Source organism: Montipora foliosa, chromosome 14, assembly GCF_036669935.1.
Source record: "Montipora foliosa isolate CH-2021 chromosome 14, ASM3666993v2, whole genome shotgun sequence".
NCBI lineage: Eukaryota > Metazoa > Cnidaria > Anthozoa > Scleractinia > Acroporidae > Montipora > Montipora foliosa.
Window position 1 is genome coordinate 10,459,421 of NC_090882.1, and position 18,831 is coordinate 10,478,251.

At 40.3% G+C, this 18,831-nt stretch overlaps 1 protein-coding gene across 1 annotated transcript in view; it reads right to left on the bottom strand.

The window, feature by feature from the left end:
- The window catches only part of LOC137984421 (muscle M-line assembly protein unc-89-like), a 166,977-nt gene that overhangs the window by 38,443 nt on the left and 109,703 nt on the right, over nucleotides 1–18,831 (bottom strand). The window contains 21 exon segments of the mRNA XM_068831598.1: nucleotides 798–991; nucleotides 1,252–1,318; nucleotides 1,518–1,628; nucleotides 2,246–2,380; nucleotides 4,269–4,310; nucleotides 4,729–4,806; nucleotides 6,288–6,338; nucleotides 6,852–6,944; nucleotides 7,492–7,584; nucleotides 7,675–7,744; nucleotides 7,854–7,957; nucleotides 8,352–8,418; nucleotides 10,178–10,428; nucleotides 10,540–10,567; nucleotides 11,846–12,122; nucleotides 13,497–13,805; nucleotides 14,128–14,502; nucleotides 15,287–15,497; nucleotides 16,012–16,163; nucleotides 16,689–16,981; nucleotides 17,508–17,544. Coding sequence (XP_068687699.1) covers nucleotides 798–991; nucleotides 1,252–1,318; nucleotides 1,518–1,628; nucleotides 2,246–2,380; nucleotides 4,269–4,310; nucleotides 4,729–4,806; nucleotides 6,288–6,338; nucleotides 6,852–6,944; nucleotides 7,492–7,584; nucleotides 7,675–7,744; nucleotides 7,854–7,957; nucleotides 8,352–8,418; nucleotides 10,178–10,428; nucleotides 10,540–10,567; nucleotides 11,846–12,122; nucleotides 13,497–13,805; nucleotides 14,128–14,502; nucleotides 15,287–15,497; nucleotides 16,012–16,163; nucleotides 16,689–16,981; nucleotides 17,508–17,544 — 3,038 coding nt within the window.

Sequence of the window (18,831 nt, forward strand, 5' to 3'; positions counted from 1 at the left end):
GTGCGTCTGTACTGTTATTGATCATGAATTTCGTCATAACATTGTCAAAGTAGTCTGCAGATCCAGCGGATGACAATGTCATGACGAAATTCATTATCAATAACAGGACAGACACACGAAAAACTGACATCAATTTGTTAAATTGACAAGAGCACAAGCAAAGGATTGCAACCGGGTGTTACCCTCCTCTCGGCTTTGCTTGTGATTGGTTGAAACAGACACCTTTGAAAACCTTGAGCAGTTTGCTTAAAACTAGAGAGACAGTTTTTTTTTTTTGCGTTATCCCTTCATATTACAACACGTTTAGAGTCTTGCTGGAAAAAAGGTGAAATTGAAAGGTTTGGATAACCCCAGCAGCTGAGAAGATATTAAAATTAAGATTTGAACCCCGTCCTTAAGCAAGTTCGGAAGGCTGAGTATACAGAACGCTGATTGGAAGATCATTGAGGTGAATTAAAAAAGTAAAGGGCCAAGTAGTCTCCTGTGCGGCTCCTCGCAGGTTCGTTAACTTGCACTGGATAATTTGCCATTAGCATAACATTTTTGACACCTATCACTTTCGTAGGAAGTAAAAAATCGTAAAAACTGAGGACGAGGATAAATGGGAGTATAAAAATTACGTCGGAAATGGAGAGTTAGGATACACTTTATTAAGGCTAACATCAAGCGATTATCTCAACGTACGTTTTTTGGCAATACTTGGAACAACAATTCAAATAACGATAAATCGCACAGAAATAGAAGTAAAACTCAACGATAACGTAATCATTACAGATGAAAACGCGCATTTCGCATACCAGGCCTTGAGGCTCAGGCGAGTCTGGAGGCGTGATCGCCACATACTGTTTCTCAACCTCTGCTATCAAACGCGAGTACGAAGGACTGGATATAGTCTCTTTGACAGTGGTAACTAGGTTCTGCCCTTTCTGGGTATCCATGGCAACCTGGACCAAGCGTTCGCCGAAGACAAGAGAGGAAGTTGGTGATTCATCTGCGGTGGAGTTGAAATGAAGAAAAATATAATTTAGCACAAATAACATTTTTGTTCGTTTCAGCAGATTCCCAAATTCTTTTAAAAGCTATCTCTAATTATGAAACAGAACCAAATTCAGTTCCCATTACTTGAGTAGACCTAACGGTCGTACTTGTAATCGATTTCCGAGACGTTTTCACGTCCTTTAAACAAAACACTCAAGATTTGAACCGTTTAAAAGAAACGCAATGCAACACAAGAAAGAAAACTTTCCTCACCATCACTGAGATTAAGCAGCCGTTTGATATCTCGAACCCAGGCCTGCTTCGACCATTTGGTCTTCGTCTGAAATAACAACAATCGAATCGTCGGCTTGAAATTTTCGAAAGTTTAGGATTAATGCATCAGCAATGAAGGAGTGATAACTAAGTTGTTGAATGGTCCATTTGACATCCGATGAACGAAGCTTTGAAATTTCTCGGAGGTGACCAAATGATGATAAATGAAAAGAAAGTGCTACTAAAGCTAGAAAGAAACTTCTAACCTCAAACGTGTGTAGCACCAGAGCACTCGTAACAGAAGTACCGACCCACACCATAAAATGGCGGGGTTCACCCTCAACATTTTCCGTCAGGCCCACATTTCCACTGGTCAACTGCAATGAAATAAATGAATTTGTTTGTAGAAGTAACGGCTGCATCCCATGTAATAAGGACACAAAATTATAACGTGATCACGCTTGACAACACCCAAATCTCAAAGCAAATGCACCAAAAATGTACGAAGAGAAAAGGCGAATGGAAAAGGCTGGCAAATCCATGTACTAACAGAGGAAGTCGAGCACTGGTCAATTATCGCAAAGTACAAGGCTTCAAGAATTTCGCTTCAAGGGTTTCGTATGTAGATCGTTAAAATTCCGTGGAAGTCGTTTGCAGGAAAAAAAAAGACAAAAAGATCAGCAGCGGACCGCACGAAAGTAAAGTTGACAGCGACCTCATCGCCTGACAGAGTGACTGGAAATAAGCAGATGAAACGTCGGGATCTATATTTGGAATTACTACATCGATGGACGACAATTGAAGGAATGGATTACGAATGTGAGCATGGCTTGAAAGACGAAAATTAGCGCAAGAAGACGTCACGTCACAGAGGCCGAGAGTTTCCTGAACAGAAAGTGTTCGCTTACAGGGGATTATAATGTACAACGTCGAAATATTAACGAGGGAGTTCGTTAAGAGGAACAAATTGAAAATGTATTTAGAAACTTCAAACCTTGAGCATATTCTTAAAGAGAAATTTCCTTCCCCCTTCCTTCCTTTTCGTGTTGACGATTCCCTTCTCAAAGAGGAAAACGTCACGCTCTTTGCCTTTTCCTCTAGCTTTTTCTTCCCAGAATAAGACGACTTCCTACAAACGAAAATAAATAAGAAAAAAGTTATCACCACCCGCGACCATTTCTTAGTTTCAGCCGCATATGTCCGAGTCAGATGTGATAAGTTTGGCTATTAGCAAAGGGCCCAGTAATACGGGCAACATTTTTCGTGCAACTTGTCGCCTAACAATGTTGCGTTGCAAGTTGAGATGGTTTGTGCGCGTATTACCACCTTCTTGTACAACAAATTTCCATGTTGGAAAAATTTAAAACGTCTACTTTTCGCCACATAAAAATTTGTTGCACAAGAAGGTGGTAATATGCGCAACAAACCATCTCAACTTGCAAAGCAACATTGTTGCACGACAACTTGCACGAAAAAATGTTGCCCGTATTACTGGGCCTTAACGCCTTAGTTACGACTGATTTTCAGACTCCATGTACATCATGATGCACTTTTTGATTTTTATTTTTGCTACAGTGCTGAACAGTTTACATAATTAGTTTAGTTTACCCTAGTTATTACAATAACAGGGTTAAAATTGTATAGACTTCAAAGCACAAATCGACGTTAATTTGCGAAATTTTGAGTGTCTAGCTCCTTTTTAAATAGTTTCGTTCATCGTTTTTACATGTTAAGGTCTTTAATCACAAACACCATGTTTTTAAAGTTTAGACAGAAAAGACGAAATATATTCCTTATGTTGTCTTTATCCTACTTGAGTAGGAACAAGGGAAATAAGAAACTGTAAAACTAAGGGCGCGTTCGATTGACCCTATTCCGGAATAGGAATACATGGAGTGATGATTTAATACTGTATGTTTGGCGTTTTGAAGCAACAAGAATAATAAAGATATGTTTAAAATAGCATTTTAGCAGGTGTTTGACAATTTTAATGTGAATCTGCGTAAAAACGAAGGATTTCTGACTTCCATTCCATGTATTCCTATTCCGGAAAACGGTCAATCGAACGCACCCTAAAATAGCATTTTAAAGGATGTTTGACAATTTCAATGTGAATCTCCGTAATAGCGAAGGATTTCTAACTTCTATTCCATGTATTCCCATTCCGGAATACGGAATACGCGACCTTTGATCAGGCATGATATTTTACGTAGGATCTCAGTTTATGTTTTATTGCCATAATCCTTATGGAAAACCTTCAGGTTAAGTTTAATACACCGATTTGTTGAAAATTTATTCTTATTTCATTTTCTCACTGTTTTGCTTGCACAGGATCTTTCCGGTTAGAGTTAACTATGATGACGTAGAAGGAGCTTGACAGCTCTTCTCCTGGTCTTGATAAAGCTGTGGATTATTATTAAAACAATATTTATAAGATGTTGTTTAAACACGAAGACGTACTACAAAAGAGGTCGCTTCACGCTCTACTTTTGTTCGAATCATAGAAGCACAACTGATCATCCAAGCTGGAGATCAAAAAGCAGCAACAAAGAGATGGAGCCCCTACAAGATATTTCTAACGCGAAAAAAAGGGACGGGAAATTAAAAAAGTCATGATAGCCCACATATAGAGCACAAACCATTGTTAACGTTTGGACGTCTACTGTTTATTTCCAAATAAGGTGATCTGGGCTAACATGGCGTTTTTTGCCTTTATTTTGGTAACCTTACGTAATGCTGCGTGAAATACGACTGACATCATAACACTGTTGTCTAATCACAGAATTTCATCAAAATATCTACGAGACCTTTAATATGAGATCAAAGAGCTCTGGAGGTAGTCTCGAATATGAGCTTCTTGACATACAAAAAATAAACATCTTCAAAAATGAAGTTACACCATCAAAAGGGTTTCATGCGTATTGGCTCCCATGGATACCAATTTTAAGAAAGAATGAAGAAAGCGAGTTTGCATTAACGATCTTCCAATCCTAACTTGAGCCGGCTTTCTAACTTACCATTCGGATAAGTCTGCCAAGGTCGGCCAAAGGAATCTCGCCCTGTAAGAATATCAAGAAGGGAATTTTATTAAAACATTAAATCATTTGGAGGGTTTAAGACTATCAGCGTTCTAACTAACCAGCGTTCTCACTGACAAGTCGTCAAGTGGACCTTTAGTTTTTCGCACATTCTGATTGGCTAACCTAGAGGTGACTGCAAGTAGCAAACGACGGAAAACACAATGGCTTCCCGTTTCCCTTCGGTTAGCGAGGAGCAAATTTTATTGATAAACTCAGCTGATTATTTAACTTGTGTGGTATATACTAAAACAATTATTCCCTTCAGTGTCGGTGAGAGTGGTGGATATTTCCCCCCAATTAGTCAGTCATTAAGCCTACATGCTGCTTAATTAAGCCCTTGTCCCTTACCTACACAGTACACGTTCTGGTAAAATCAAATGAATGTAAATGTACTCACATGATATCCCTCAATGTGGTACTTATGTAACGCTTCGTTGGCTCGTTGGTAAATACTGCACAAAAATACGAGTGCAGCCTGAAAGGAGAATGAAAAAAAATAACTTGACAAACTACACCTCTTTATCTTGCTACTGAAGATCTTCCAGCCATCATAACAATTGCCTCTAAGAAGGACAACCTTCTTGTAGAGCCCAACGCTTTCTGGTTAGGCTTTGCTTTTCATTTAACTAATATTTCTATTTTTCACGTTGCCATGTTACCACCAATAGCGTATCTCCCACCCTACTATAAAAACTACACACAACCCGCAATTCCTCGATTCGCTCTGACGAAGGGCTAACGCTGGAAACGTCAGCTTTTAGAATCTCCGTACGGTGGCCAATTTACATTATCAACTCCGTTGATAAAACCAAATTTTTGTATACTACTTCCCCACCGACGCAGCACCACAGTTTCTTTAGAAACTACCCCATTCTTTTACTTCCGACAGTCCACTTTCAGTGGTAGACCTATAGTTTTTCAATGCGCTGAGTTAATGGAAGCGGGAATAGCGCCAACTAAGCTCAAAACCTACAAGGTTGCCATGGCCATTTATCCAAATTAATACGGCTACTAAAAAAAGATCTCAGATTTTCAACGTCACAGTCATTTTACATCTTTTAATTGTACAAGGCCTTTCCAAATGCCCGGTTCCTTTGAAGTCTACCCAGTGGACAGCCAAATTACCAAGCTTCCAGAGGTTGAAGTCTTCCTTCCGTTGGTGGGGAGGTGAATTAAGAAACGACGACTGCTTGGCAACGACAACGCGACAAAACAATAACATCATTGGTCAAAACAGGGAAAATAACCGTGCTGCACATATACTCTGCGTAACAACGACGTGAGATCACCCTATTTGAGGTTTCCACGACAACGTCAGTTTACAAATGTGAGCCTCTCATTCTCTACCTTTTTCTCTGAAGGTGTTCGTACCAACTTATTAGCAACTTCGCCCACATTGTACGACGTGAACCAGAAGTGAACCAGATGGAATAATTGCGAAAGACTTAAGCCTCATTTACACTAGCAAGTTTTCCTTGACAAGTCCACTAGCCAAGGAAAACTTGCCGACTGTACACACTAGCAAGTTTCCCTTGACAAGTTTTTCCTTGACAAGTTTTCCTTGGTAGTGTAAATGAAAAATATGACAATTTTTCCTTGACAAGTGCACTTGACAAGAAAGATGTTTTTGTAATTTTAACCTGCTTTATGCTTTACATTAGCAAATATCGCCCTTGACAAGTTTTTCCTTGACAAGTGTCCTTGTTCAAAACTAGCATGCTAGTTTTTCAACAAGGACACTTGACAAGAAAAAACTTGTCATAATTTTCCAGGAAAACTTGCTAGTGTAAATGAGGCTTTATGATAGAGGAATGCTGTATTTTAAGGGGACGTGTTTTCGTCGACGTCGCCGTAGATCTCAAGGTCCATAGAATGTTCGCTGTAATGACGAAGTATCAAAGCCCGTAGCATGCTACGTAAATACTGTTGTTTGTAGAGTGATGAGTAAATCCTCACCTCAAAGTCAGAATGCGGTAGATTTGCACGCACTGTAAACTTAAGCAGCTCCTACAAAGAGAAATACACAGCAACAAAAGGATTACACCTGTGCGAGATCTTCAATGTCAAACTGCATGACTATGAAAACCAAAAAAGGGAGACAGCTTAAAAACCTCCGAAGACAAGATAACCAACGATCCCAAAGCAAGTATGACGCGTAATCTAGAGATGCTGTATGCAATCAAAACCGGAAAAGATTGGCGAAAAGAAAGTAGTAGGACATTTCCGAGTTCATGTCTGCCTCCTCTTCAAAACGAGTCTAAGTGCGAAGTTCTTCTTATGAAAACTAGATTCATTCATGTTAAGTAGAACTAATTACCATCACAAAAACTTCACACTTAGACTCGCTTTGAAGAGGAGGCAGACATGAACTCAGAAATTGCCTATTTCATCGATCACTACGCTGACCCTGACACTGACAAGTTCTTTTTTTCTAAGCTGACGAGCAGATAGAAGCCAGTAAATCAAGTTTTCATAAATGCTTCTCTTCTCAGAAAGTTACTGTTTAAGTCCCATTTTTACCTTGATACGTAGAATGTAATCATTCAGTCGTTGAGCAGGCTTCTCAAGGTAATCAGAAAGATTATAACTATCTTCCGTGTCTTCTTTGAATTCCTAACAACAGTGCAAAAAGAATGTGTTTATTGTTGACAATATTCCAATTTTGCTTAATGGTTTCGTTCCTCATCCTTAAGGATCGCTAAAAGCAAAGAAAAAACACACGCAATTTAGTCACCAACAAAATCATCATTCCTGCAACTCCAATTGGTTAAACCCCGAATGCCACTGAGATGAAACACGTCCACAAAGCCTTTTATCACTAATATCTCGAAATATCAAAGTCACTGTAAATATTACCTATCCATTCCCCAAATTTCATGAGGTCATGAAGAACGACATAACTCAGCCACTCTAGGTGTGTGTATAAACATAAAATAACGTAAAGTTAGTCTAACCTAACCTAACCTAACCTAACGCAACACAAAGTAACGTAACATAATAACATTAACTTAACGGACCACAGGAAGACAGGCATTAGGAAAGCTTGGCAGCTGGCCTCAAAATCTCTGTTCCCGACTCTTTGCTGACATTCAGATAATCTCGAGATTGCTGTGGCCTTATATCTTTGTTTTCTCTGACTGACACAAGCCAGTTTACTTACCGCCCAGAAGTCTTTCACGGGTTCTGTTTCCAACATATCGCATGCAAATGCTCTGCTCTCCAGAAACTCAATGTACATCTCGAATTGGGATTTCTACAGATGAGAAAGAAGCATGTTCTTCACAACTCTCATTTTTTTTGTTCGGAGCACATTGGACAATCTTCAAGTGTCAACACAACTTACGTGACGCAAAATATTTTTCGGGAATTCATCAGGATTCTTGGTACAAGCCTCGAGTTCATGAAGGAATTGTCTGTCACAAGAATTAAAAACACAACATAAGAATTGGCGTAACAATGCAAAATGAGTCACTTGATGATCTTGATCGGGCTCGCACACTTCGAATGAATTTAAAGCCATACCTTGTGTGGAAGCTGTAGATGTCCTTTATATTCGAAAAAACAGAATTTTTCTGACTTGAGACCTCTCCAGGAATGTCATCTGCATCAAGTTCAGCTAAATGACTCTGCACGGGAATAACAAACGTGTCATTGAGTCTTATGTGCGCATGCGGTGTCTAAACTAGGAGTGGTTTAAGGTAGTAACCACACATAATGGTATCCATAAAACAATCAGCGGATATGTTGCTGCTCCAAATTAACTGCTCCAAAGTAAAACTATATTTTTTCGTGTCGGTGTAAAACCACGGCCGTGAATCAAGTGGCGCGCAAAGTTTGTCTGCACTTATGTCCAGAATTGACTCTAATTAGATGTAAGTTTAGGGAACAAAATATTTTAGCCATGGCTTTAGTTCGCTTTGTTAACGAAGTAACTGTATCGGCTTTCACTGTGGTTTAGAGCAGCAGAGTGTTGTTTCTTGTTTGTTCGGCTTCACAACCAAGTTGGTTTGGACCTCTTACCTCAACAACTGTGCGAAGGTCAGTCACATATTTTCTCTCAGATTCAATTAGCTCGCTTATGACACGTCTATGAAAAGAAATAGAAAGATAGTGCTATCAGAATAAATGAAAAAGTGAACTCGCTATTAAAAGTAGAGTTTCCTGCTAGCAGACGTCTCTTTTCTTTTGCGTTCCCTGAGCTGACAAGACCTCTGACATGGGAACGGCAGGCTCAAGTCACAGCCAGCAAACATTATTGTTAATTTCAGTTTATAGAGCGTTTTCACTCACGTGATCAGCAGTCATATTGGATTACTGAAACAAGAAGAAGCATTTGCATAAAAATAGAGTTCAATTCCCGGAGGATTAGTTTGGTATGTACACTATCATGGCCGCCATTCCTTTGTTTAGGAACACCAACATGGCCGCCGTGACGTCATGTGAAAACGCTCTATAGTGTCCCAAATAGACCAATTTCAATACTTTGAAATTCAGTCCAAAACAAAAGGCATCATCTCGAGGCTCTGGGGAAAAAACTCATACAATTCCTTACATTTATTCCCCAGAGCCTCGAGATGAAGTCTTTTGTTCAGGACTAAATTTTGATATATCGAAACTGGTCTATTAGCGCTCCAGCGCTAGAACGACTAGACACTTGAATAAAGTTCCTTTCCTTTCCTTTTACCAAGGGGCATGCGGTTTGAAGAGTGCCGTCAACGATTCTGGACCATCCTTAACCTTACCAAGCCCAAATTAAAATCAAAACTTCACATTTTATTATTAAGCGAAGTACGATCGTGTGGATGAGTGTAGTCCCAAGACGGACTGTTTAGGATGACAATGACTGACATCTAACTGAAGCTTAACTGACGGCTGGCCAATCACATCAACGACCAGAGTGTTAATTTTCTGCTGGTAAAATCCGTTCTCAGGTTGAATTCGCTTCAACCTATTGTAGGTTAAATTGGTGATCCTCATTTTACCTAGGTTGAATACGCACTCAGATGAATTAAGAAACTTTTTTGGAGCCTAAATTAAGCCTAAAGAAAAATTAGGATCAGGTTAGGATTCGTTTTGGTTATCATACATGGATATCAGTTGACTTATCATACAAAAGTAAATAATGAAAAGAAGTGCGTTGGGTTAAGCATTTTCGTCGTTGTTGTGTACTGGTGAAGACAGTTCTTTGTTCTTTACTGTGTTGTACTGCTGAGACTGAATGGATAGGTGTATGAACACAGAAACCGATAAGGTGATACTAAGACGTGTTGAGATGCGTGAGCTGACAGAACTGGAGGGAGGAAAAAGGTGTTTCCAGTCCTTTTTGGGGGGTTAATAGCTGCTTTAAACTAGGAAAAATGAGGATAACCAGGTTGAATCCGGATTTGACCGACAGCATTCATACCATCCACTGATGTTACAAACATCACTTGACCCTGAAGATCCGCCTTCCAATCAGGTTGTCGAAACGTCAGTCAATGTTATCCGAAACAGTCCTTCTCAGGACTACACTCACCCAGACGATCGTACTTCACGTATTAATCATGAAACGGCCCCTGTGTTCAAACCATATAAGACTTCACATGTTGCCGCAGATGATAGATAAAAATCTCAAATGAGATCCTGATGGAGTTGTTTATCCTACTATTTTCTACGTTAATTTGGAATATTTGGTTAGTTGTTCCCAAACGTCCCTCAAGGGAGAGCTCTCTGGCAGGAAACCGGTCGTTTCGCCTGCAAGTCGTTTCGCCTACAGGTCGATTCGCCTACACTGAAGTCGATTCCCCTACACACTTGAAGTGGATTCGCCTACACTAGTAACGTCGATTCGCCTACACAGCTCTTACTCTCGTTGATGAAGGGCCTCTTTCTCTTTGCCTTTGTTGGTCTTGGGAGCCTTCTTTGCATCCTCTCCAGGGGCCCTCATAGTAAAGAGCCTTGGTAACCAGCCCACCTTGCCAGTGCTCGCTACACAAACCATGACGTTCTCGGTGCCTGTGTTATCAAGAACCTCTAACAAGTCCCCTTCATTCACGGAAACTTCGCTGGGCGTCTTTGCTTTATAGTTGGTAATTGAGACAAATATTTCTTTTTCCTCCTAAGAAACCAAAACAACGTTGTTGAGTTAATATTCAAAGTCAATACATGAATAACCAATTGGTGCAAGATCTACTGACAAGAATATTAACAGATATACTAAACCACTTACGGTCGTGGGTGCTACAGATGCCTTGTCTCTGCAAAGCAAAAAGATTCGTATTTAAACCAATAAGAAGGGGAAAGGACACAAAAACACTAAGAACACGAGTTCTCGAATGAATTCAAATAAAGTCACAATTAACTTACTGAGACTGGTTTTCAATTATAAGCATGCTTGAAACCGACCGTGCAAAGGCAAAGCGATTATACAAGGACTAATCGAACCCGCACGACGAACTCCCTGAAACGTTGGCCGCGTGGCATTTAATATTTCAGAGATATTAGAAAGTAATTTTAAGTGCTATCTATAAGTTCCCATGTAACCTAACTTAGCCTTATAAAGGAAAAACTCTGACCCTAGTTGGGTATTGAACCTAAATCAGCGTTGCTCTACCGACTGAGCTGCAAGACAATGAACATGAGCAAGGTGGATGGATTAAATGGGAGTAAAAATACAAGCACCAGAAAATTACACCCACACCCTGATTGTCATTGCTCACTTGACAGACAATCAATAGCATCACTTTTTTTGCTGACCAGTCGCCTCACCAACAAGAATACTTTATGTTGACTGGCTGTACACAAAACCTCACTCGACTCTGAAGATGAATTCCGCTCATGTCTGTCCAAACGAAAGTCACCAACAACGATCGTTTCCTGGGGCTGTTTCTGGAAAGTCCCAGATCTTTTCGGGTGTCACATTTCCCTCTGTATCTTACCAAGGGTGAAGTTTTTGAGTCATCAATTTTTAAAATCATTTTGCTTTTAGCTTTTTAAAAAGACAGGTTCACAAGCGGCTCTTCGGGCTCGAAAAGCTATCGGGACTTCTGAGAAACGGGGCCCTGGACCACACCCGAAAAATAAAAATCTGTCGATACATCGCAATCCTGGGTTCAAATCATTTCAACTAAACTAATCACAATGCAAAGGAACGACATTCACTAAGCTCCAAAAAAAGGAAAAGTCGAGCGTTGAAGACACGATAAGTTTCGTTTTCTCTTTTACTCGAATTATTTGATAAAGTGGCACGATATATTTACTTCACAAGTAGCAATTCATTCTTGTCATTACTTTCAAAATTCCGCTGAAAATCGCTTAAACGTAAGAAATGAATACAGTTCTCCTGAAAAGGTAGCATTGAAAATGCAAAGCAATTTCTTGTTTAAGCGCGGACAAACTTTTTAATGGGGAGATGAATACAGCATGACTGTTGAAATCCGGGGCTACAGAAGGCTTATGTTACCGTGTTGCTGTTTATTGTGTTTTGTAGGTTAGGTCAGCCGTTCAAGGGCTAAATTTAACTCGTTACTGCTCACCCGTCTTCCTCCTCTTCGTCTTTTCTTAGACAAGTGTGGCGCACAAATCCGATTTCTGAACCACGTGACACGCGTCGAACCAACCAGAAATCAGGGCGGCTGGTATCCAAGACTTCGACTTTGTCGCCCTTCTTAAGAAATTTATTCCCAGTTTCCTCTGAATAAAAGTCTTCAATGGCGGTGTACAACGTAAGTGTGAGGACCTCCTCAACTCGTGAAAGTCCGGAACTCTTGCGAGGTGGTTTGTCTCCAGCTGAAAGTGGCAACTGACCAGGAGCTGGAATGAAAAGAAATATGAACTTACTCTAAGAATTTGGGTGCAGGGCTGGCGTAGTCTTTGACCACTCGCTTCTTACCAATGTGGCCCGGGTTCAATTCCCAGACCCGGCGTCATATGAGGGTTGAGTTTGTTGGTTCTCTATTCTGCACCGAGAGGTTTTTCTCCGGGTACTCCGGTTTTCCCCTCTCCTCAAAAACCAACAGTTTATTTGACTTGCGATAATTAGGTGATTTCATTTTACAGTGTCCCCAATTAGTGCTTAAACTATAACGAGCGAGCAATGGTCACTCTATTATGTCCGGCACATTAAACGTCCTCGTATGTGTGCTACGTTACAACACGCTATTCACCTTAATCGTTGTGTGTTACGTTCCACCACGTTATGTTACGTTATTCAAGGTAGGATCCAGATTACGTTTTTGCAATTTTCTGTTCGTAATAAGTACAAAAGGCATGCACAGTGGTAATTGGTCGTTTTGGACGGAAGGAATACGGGAATCTTTGCTGAAGTCATTGTTGACGGTTTGTTTCGTTCGCTCACAAAGGGCATCATTCTATTTAAAAATTGACTTCAAAAGGTAAAGAACTTGTTACACTCAGTTAAATCTCTAATTTTAAGCCTTTGAGTTTTGACAACGAGCCAGGTAGAGCGGTTTTCAATTCACTCAGTGATTGGTTCAAAGTTCTCGCGCCGCTTTTTCAACCAATCAGAAGTGAAACTAAAAGCAATCGTGGCTTGCGCGTGCACATTTTCCCGCGCTTTGTGTAGGCTACGTGTAATAACTTCGAGTTTTGATTGGTTTACCGGATTGTCTCCGTCCTTTTTCATTGGCTAAAGTAATTACTTTGGTTTTGGTTTTACGACGTTCAATTGAAAATCGCTCAATTAGCCATCAAAAACTGATAAATTCTTGGGTGGCAAAAGCGCTAATGGTCCCATGCATTCTTCGTACACTTAAGAATTTTCAAAGCATCGTTGCTAATTTTCTTTACTCGAAAGTTGTTTCACATATTAAATTCGTGTTAATTTAAGTCGCGTTAATTTCCAATACCTTAATTTCATGGAGCGTTTTGCTAGAATAAGGTATACATGTTGATAGTTAATATTGTAACTAAAAACCCTTGTAGTTCTGAGTTTTTCCTGTTGAGATGACACTTTTCATGCTGTGCACAAGTTAGCCATGGTTAGCAAAGCGAACTTGACGGCATTTTTTGCCAGATTTTCGTTACCTCAGGAAATCACAAATAATCAAGGATTTTACCAAATCTTCAAACGCCAATTTTTTAACCTTGCCCTCTGCAGAGATCGAACGTCTCTATATCACATCGCACCGCATATGCTGTACTTGAAAATAGTTATCGTGAACATACCTTCTACAAACAACCCAGCGGCAGATGATGCTTCGCCGTGTGCGTTTTTGGCCACTACTTTGTATTGTCCTGCATCCTTGAGCTTTCCTTCGGTTATCAGAATAGAGCAAAGGTTGTCTTCTTGGAAAATTTTAATATGCGAAAATTTTTCACAGGTGATTTCTTCCTCGTCTTTGTACCACGTGACCTGTGGAGTTGGTTGCCCACGCACGCGCACATCAAATCTAGCTGCACTTCCGTCCTCTATGATGCGATTTTTTAATGGAGCAGTGAATGCTGGAGCTTCTCGTTCGCCTTTAGATTCGAGTTCTGAGGGTAAAATAATATATTAATTATATTAATTAATAAATTATTAATATTTAATATTTAATTATTAAATATTAATTAGAAACAAAGGAATCACGGGTACAAGAGGTGAAAGGAGCTTACGAGAAAATAACATTTGTACCAACAAAGAAAATTCACAAATTTCCCGTTTGCATTATGTGGAGCCTTTTTTTTTTTCAAACAAACGCAAAAACAAGCCTAAATTGTCTTTCCTTTCCCTTGAGTGACAAAGTAAGCAAGGAAGGACCAGCTTCTTTTCATACAACCCACATTTCCACGGACCTCTGAAATGTACTCTCCTTACCTTTTACAGTCAGTCTTGATTGGCAAGCCACTGAGCCTCCCATGTTTGACGCCACACAGCGATACATGGCTGCATCTCCCAATCGCACTCTATTGATAAGAAGAGAGTAGGTCCCAGTGTCGGAATCTTTGATGAACTTTACCCTTGAGTCCTCTGTCAAGAGCTCGCCACTCTTGTACCACATGATTTCAGGTTCTGGTGTCCCGGATGCTTTGACGGTCAGATAAACCAAGTCTCCTTCATGAACTTCCGTGTTGTGCAACTCTTGTAAGAATTCGGGCGCGTATACGCTGTCTCGTGATCGTCGGCGTTCCAATCGTGCATTAATCTTCTCCAATTGTTCTTCATCTTGTGATGAAGATTCCGACATCGATTCTGCAGAAAGAGATGTAGCCGTAAGGATAGAAATTCAAGTTTGAATTAAAGCCTCCAGCTGACTCGCTCCACTGAAGTGTAATGAAAGAATCTATCTTGTACAGGGTAAAGCAAGTCTTACACGCTCTCACTTGAAAGTCACATTTCAGGATTTGAAGAAAAGCCACAAGCAAAAACTTCGTTGATTACATCGAGTTCACTCTCAGAAATACAGTTTCGGGTTATTTGTTTGAGCAGGTTAAAGTTTTGGCAGCTATTCAGCTTATGTGGACCTGCTATACCCACCCATATACTCACAGAGGACAGCCACAACACCGGGGAACGTCATCCCCTACTCTTCTCGAATAGTGTGTGAGTTCTTTAACGTCCCACAGGGAACTAATGAACATGGAAGATAACTGTGAGACGGGGCCTACGGTTTACAGTCATTATCCTAGAAGACTTGAAAGTCTAACCATTTGCGATGTAATTACAAAGGCAGCACTTTCTCCTCAGTTATTTAAAGACCCTGAGTGTTGGGTCCTCTGCCGGAGTTGAACTCACAACCTCCAGCGTGACAGCCCGGTGCGCAACCAATTGAGCCACCGGTGCGCAGTGATACAAGAGCCTGACATCTTATAAAGCAAAGTCACCTATCACGATGAAGCGCCAGATCGTGCATGACCATTAAGCCACTAACTAACGATGTAAATTCAAAAGTAGTACAGTGGATTGCTTTTAACTCACAACTCAAAGAAACTTCTCACAATTAAGATAAAAACCGGGAGAAGTTACAGCAACGTACCTTCAACCAAGACCTCGGCTGAACAGGAAGCGATGCCCCAGGTGTTTAGCAAAACACACTTATAAATTCCTTCGTCTTCGACATCGATAGAACGAATTTCAAGTGAATGACTAGTGTCACGCGACAGCTGGACGAATCTGGCCTGTGCGCGGATCAGGTCGTTGTCTTTGAACCATTCAATGTTGTCGATAGGCTCAGGTCCAGAAGTAACCTAAAAATGGCACCATTATATTACTTATCACCATTTAACGACCATTTTGATCCTGATAACTGGAGGGACTAAGCATTAAACGGAACAGTGTGGAGTACTGTGGTAGCGAAATCAACGTACCCAGTAGAGCAAAAGGGCCTCCAAGACTACAACTGAGTTCATGATCGCCAGTATAATCTGCCCACGGCAGACCAGCATACCGTCACATGCCTACATTGCAAGATTGTGCCGTTCCCGGGGTGGGATTGCAGCGGACACGAGTGCCTGCAAGTCATAACCACTTCTGCACCTCTTACTGAGTCCTCATCGAAATCGATGGACTGCCGAACATTTATGTTCGAGATTTTGATGTGAGCTGTATCTCAACGTACAACGTACGTCATGAACTCCTTTGATATCAAATTTTAGTGCTTTGCTTTCCATTCATCCCATGCAGCACTAAAGTCCCTTGAGAAACTGTTCTCAATCTTTATTTTATTTACATTTTGTAAAAACAGTGTTGTAATTTTTTTACCTGGAGTGTTATATTGTCTCCATGGTTGGCCTCAATATTTTCCAATGGAGAGACAATGGTTGGTTTGGAGCCACTCTTTCGTAGGGATGCACTTTTCGTTACAGTAGGTCCAGGGGTGGAACCCTCAGCGCTTTCTAAAACAGACTCTGATTCTGAAACCAAAAAGAACAGATTTGTGCTTAATACAGGTTTCGTTTTTCAGGTTAAAAAGTCCTCGATCACTTTCGAGACGGAACCCCTAAATTTCAAAGACACCAGAGCAAAACTAGCGACCATGCAGGCTCTAAAAAATACCAAAAACGCACTGCCTTTTTTTCTTCAGTTTGCTTAACACCTAGCTGGCAAGATACTGAGCTTTGGGTTTTTATCCAAAGGCTGTTTATTTTTGTTTTGGATCTTACGGTCCGTTATTACTCACGTTCAAACCTCAGAGATTTGGATGTATGGAAGTCTGAAAGCCCGAAACTCCTGTGCTGCATATTAATTAGAACGTGTGCACACTCATTGCATTCTTAAACTAGTAAGTCTTTGAGGTCACTTTTTCTTCGATCCAGCTCTCTCAAGATTTTAAAGAAGTTAGTAATGGCAGATCATTAAATTGGAAAATTCCAGTTAAAACAAACAGCTGTCTTTTTTAAATCAAGGCTTAAAACTTGGGTCTTGCAACAATGTCCTACCCTCCACAGTTATCATCGCCTCGCAGGCCTGTGTTCCAGCTTTGTTAGATATGACACACTTGTAGATTCCCTGATCTTGAGACTGAACAGGTGAAATTTTCAGTGTGCAGTGCTCTCCGTCACTTGACATCTTCAAACGTCTGCCGTACTTTATGGGTTCGTTGTCTTTAAACCATCGAATCTGCAGTGGTTGGCTTCCAGTTGCTATCACTTCAAGCTGCGCTGTGGAGTTCTTAAGGACGGTAATATCACTACATCCTTGGACAAATTCAGGTGCCATTTGAGACAGACGGCTGAAAACGATGGAGAAGTTAAAAAAATAAGAAAAAGGGAAATTCGACTGGAGAAATTGGGCCGGAATGATCGAAAATGTGTAGCGTAATATTCATTCCTGGCTATATTGTTCAAGCAGCGGAACGACAGGAATCAAGATCTTCCACAATGAAAATAGCCTCCACACGATGGGCTATTCTCTTAATGCCAGATTTTCATATTCCGGATGGATCTCACACAAACTACTTTCTGAGTACGAAACCTGTTGACATCGGGTGGGTGACTAGGTAGGGTGAAATTGGCTGTAGATAGGATGTTACAGGGCGAAAGGCCGAGGATGGTGTGATTCAATTGGACAGCCTAGCGTTCCTCATTGTTTCTTTGTGTTGCAGAGACAGAAATCAAAAGCGGAGGTTTTTTTCCAAGTTTTTTTTGAGGTAGTTTACTTTTAACTTGGGACCCAATACTCCACATTTTGCGTCACTAGCAAATCAGTTAAGAACAAGAAATATGGTCCTTTCTGAAAACAGAAGAAATGGCACTCACCTTTGGTTCATGATTGTCTTGGGTACTTTTACTTTCTCTAAACAAAGAGAACAGACAAATATATAATACTTTATCCAGAAAAATGAGTCAATTTTGAAGAAAAACAAGAACCTACTTTTCGAATGTGTTGATTATATAGGGCTGAATTAATATATCAACAACGAGTGCGAGTGTGTCATCATAGGTTCCAAACACCGAGAAACTAAATGAACGCACGAGGCCGAAGGACGAGTGTTATTGTTTCGAGGTGTTGGGAACCTATGATGAAACACGAAGCATGAGTTTTTGATATGGCTTCTCAAACAAGGCTGTGCATTTTTGAATTCTGCTTCCTTTGTTAATTGTGATGTAAACATTGTTGCAAACAGTGGAAAATGAGTTATTAAAAACGCTGTTCTTTGGTTGAAGTTCTTTTGTTCTGATGCGTATATCTTGATATACAATGAGAAGTCCGATGACAACGTGTGCTTTGGATACGATATTTTTTTACAATTAATGGGGAGGTTTTTTTTTTCATAAAACGAAATCCTTTTGGAATTCCGAAGGAATTCTGGCACCAAATATATTTTCTAGAAATGACGGGGATTTGAATAAACACACCTCTGGGTGTCCCCCAGGGTCAGGCTGTTATCAGCCGATTTCGCTGTAAAGGGAAGCTCTACTCCAACAAAGGAATAAGCAACGACCGAAGGAATAAGGTTTGCAATGAAATTTGTTTTAGAAATTGTTTAAAAAAATGTTTGTATCAAGAAAACATGAGTTTTACAATGGCTCATATTTCAATTTGACACTTTCGGGCGACGCCATCTTGAATAATATTGACATGTACGGTTGCTTTTCTGTTCTAACCAATAGAACAGGACAATCTGGAGAGTCACTATTATAAGATGGAGGCTCTTAGGAAGTTTGAAACGAAAATAAGCGACTCTGAAATTCATTTATCTCAGATACAAGCGTTTTCTTAAAGAAATTTAAACACTCATTTGATTGTAAACATTGTTTCCTGTGGTTTAAAGTTATTTTACTCTTGGACTGGAAGTTCCCTTCAATGATGGGTTAACTCATCTTCAAACCAATAGGCGATAATTGTATTTAAACCACTCGGATTGAAAGCAACTCGCAACACAATATTCTCGGTTTTCACATGACACGGCCGCCATGTTGGTGCCCCTAAACAAAGAAACGGCCGCCATGTTGGTACCCCGACCAAATCCTCCGGAAATAGACCCTTCTCCAAAATGGCGGCAACGGATTTGAATGAGTTCAATTTGAACTGAATTAAAAACTGGTACCAGAAAAAGAAAGAGCACCTTTACTTTTGTAA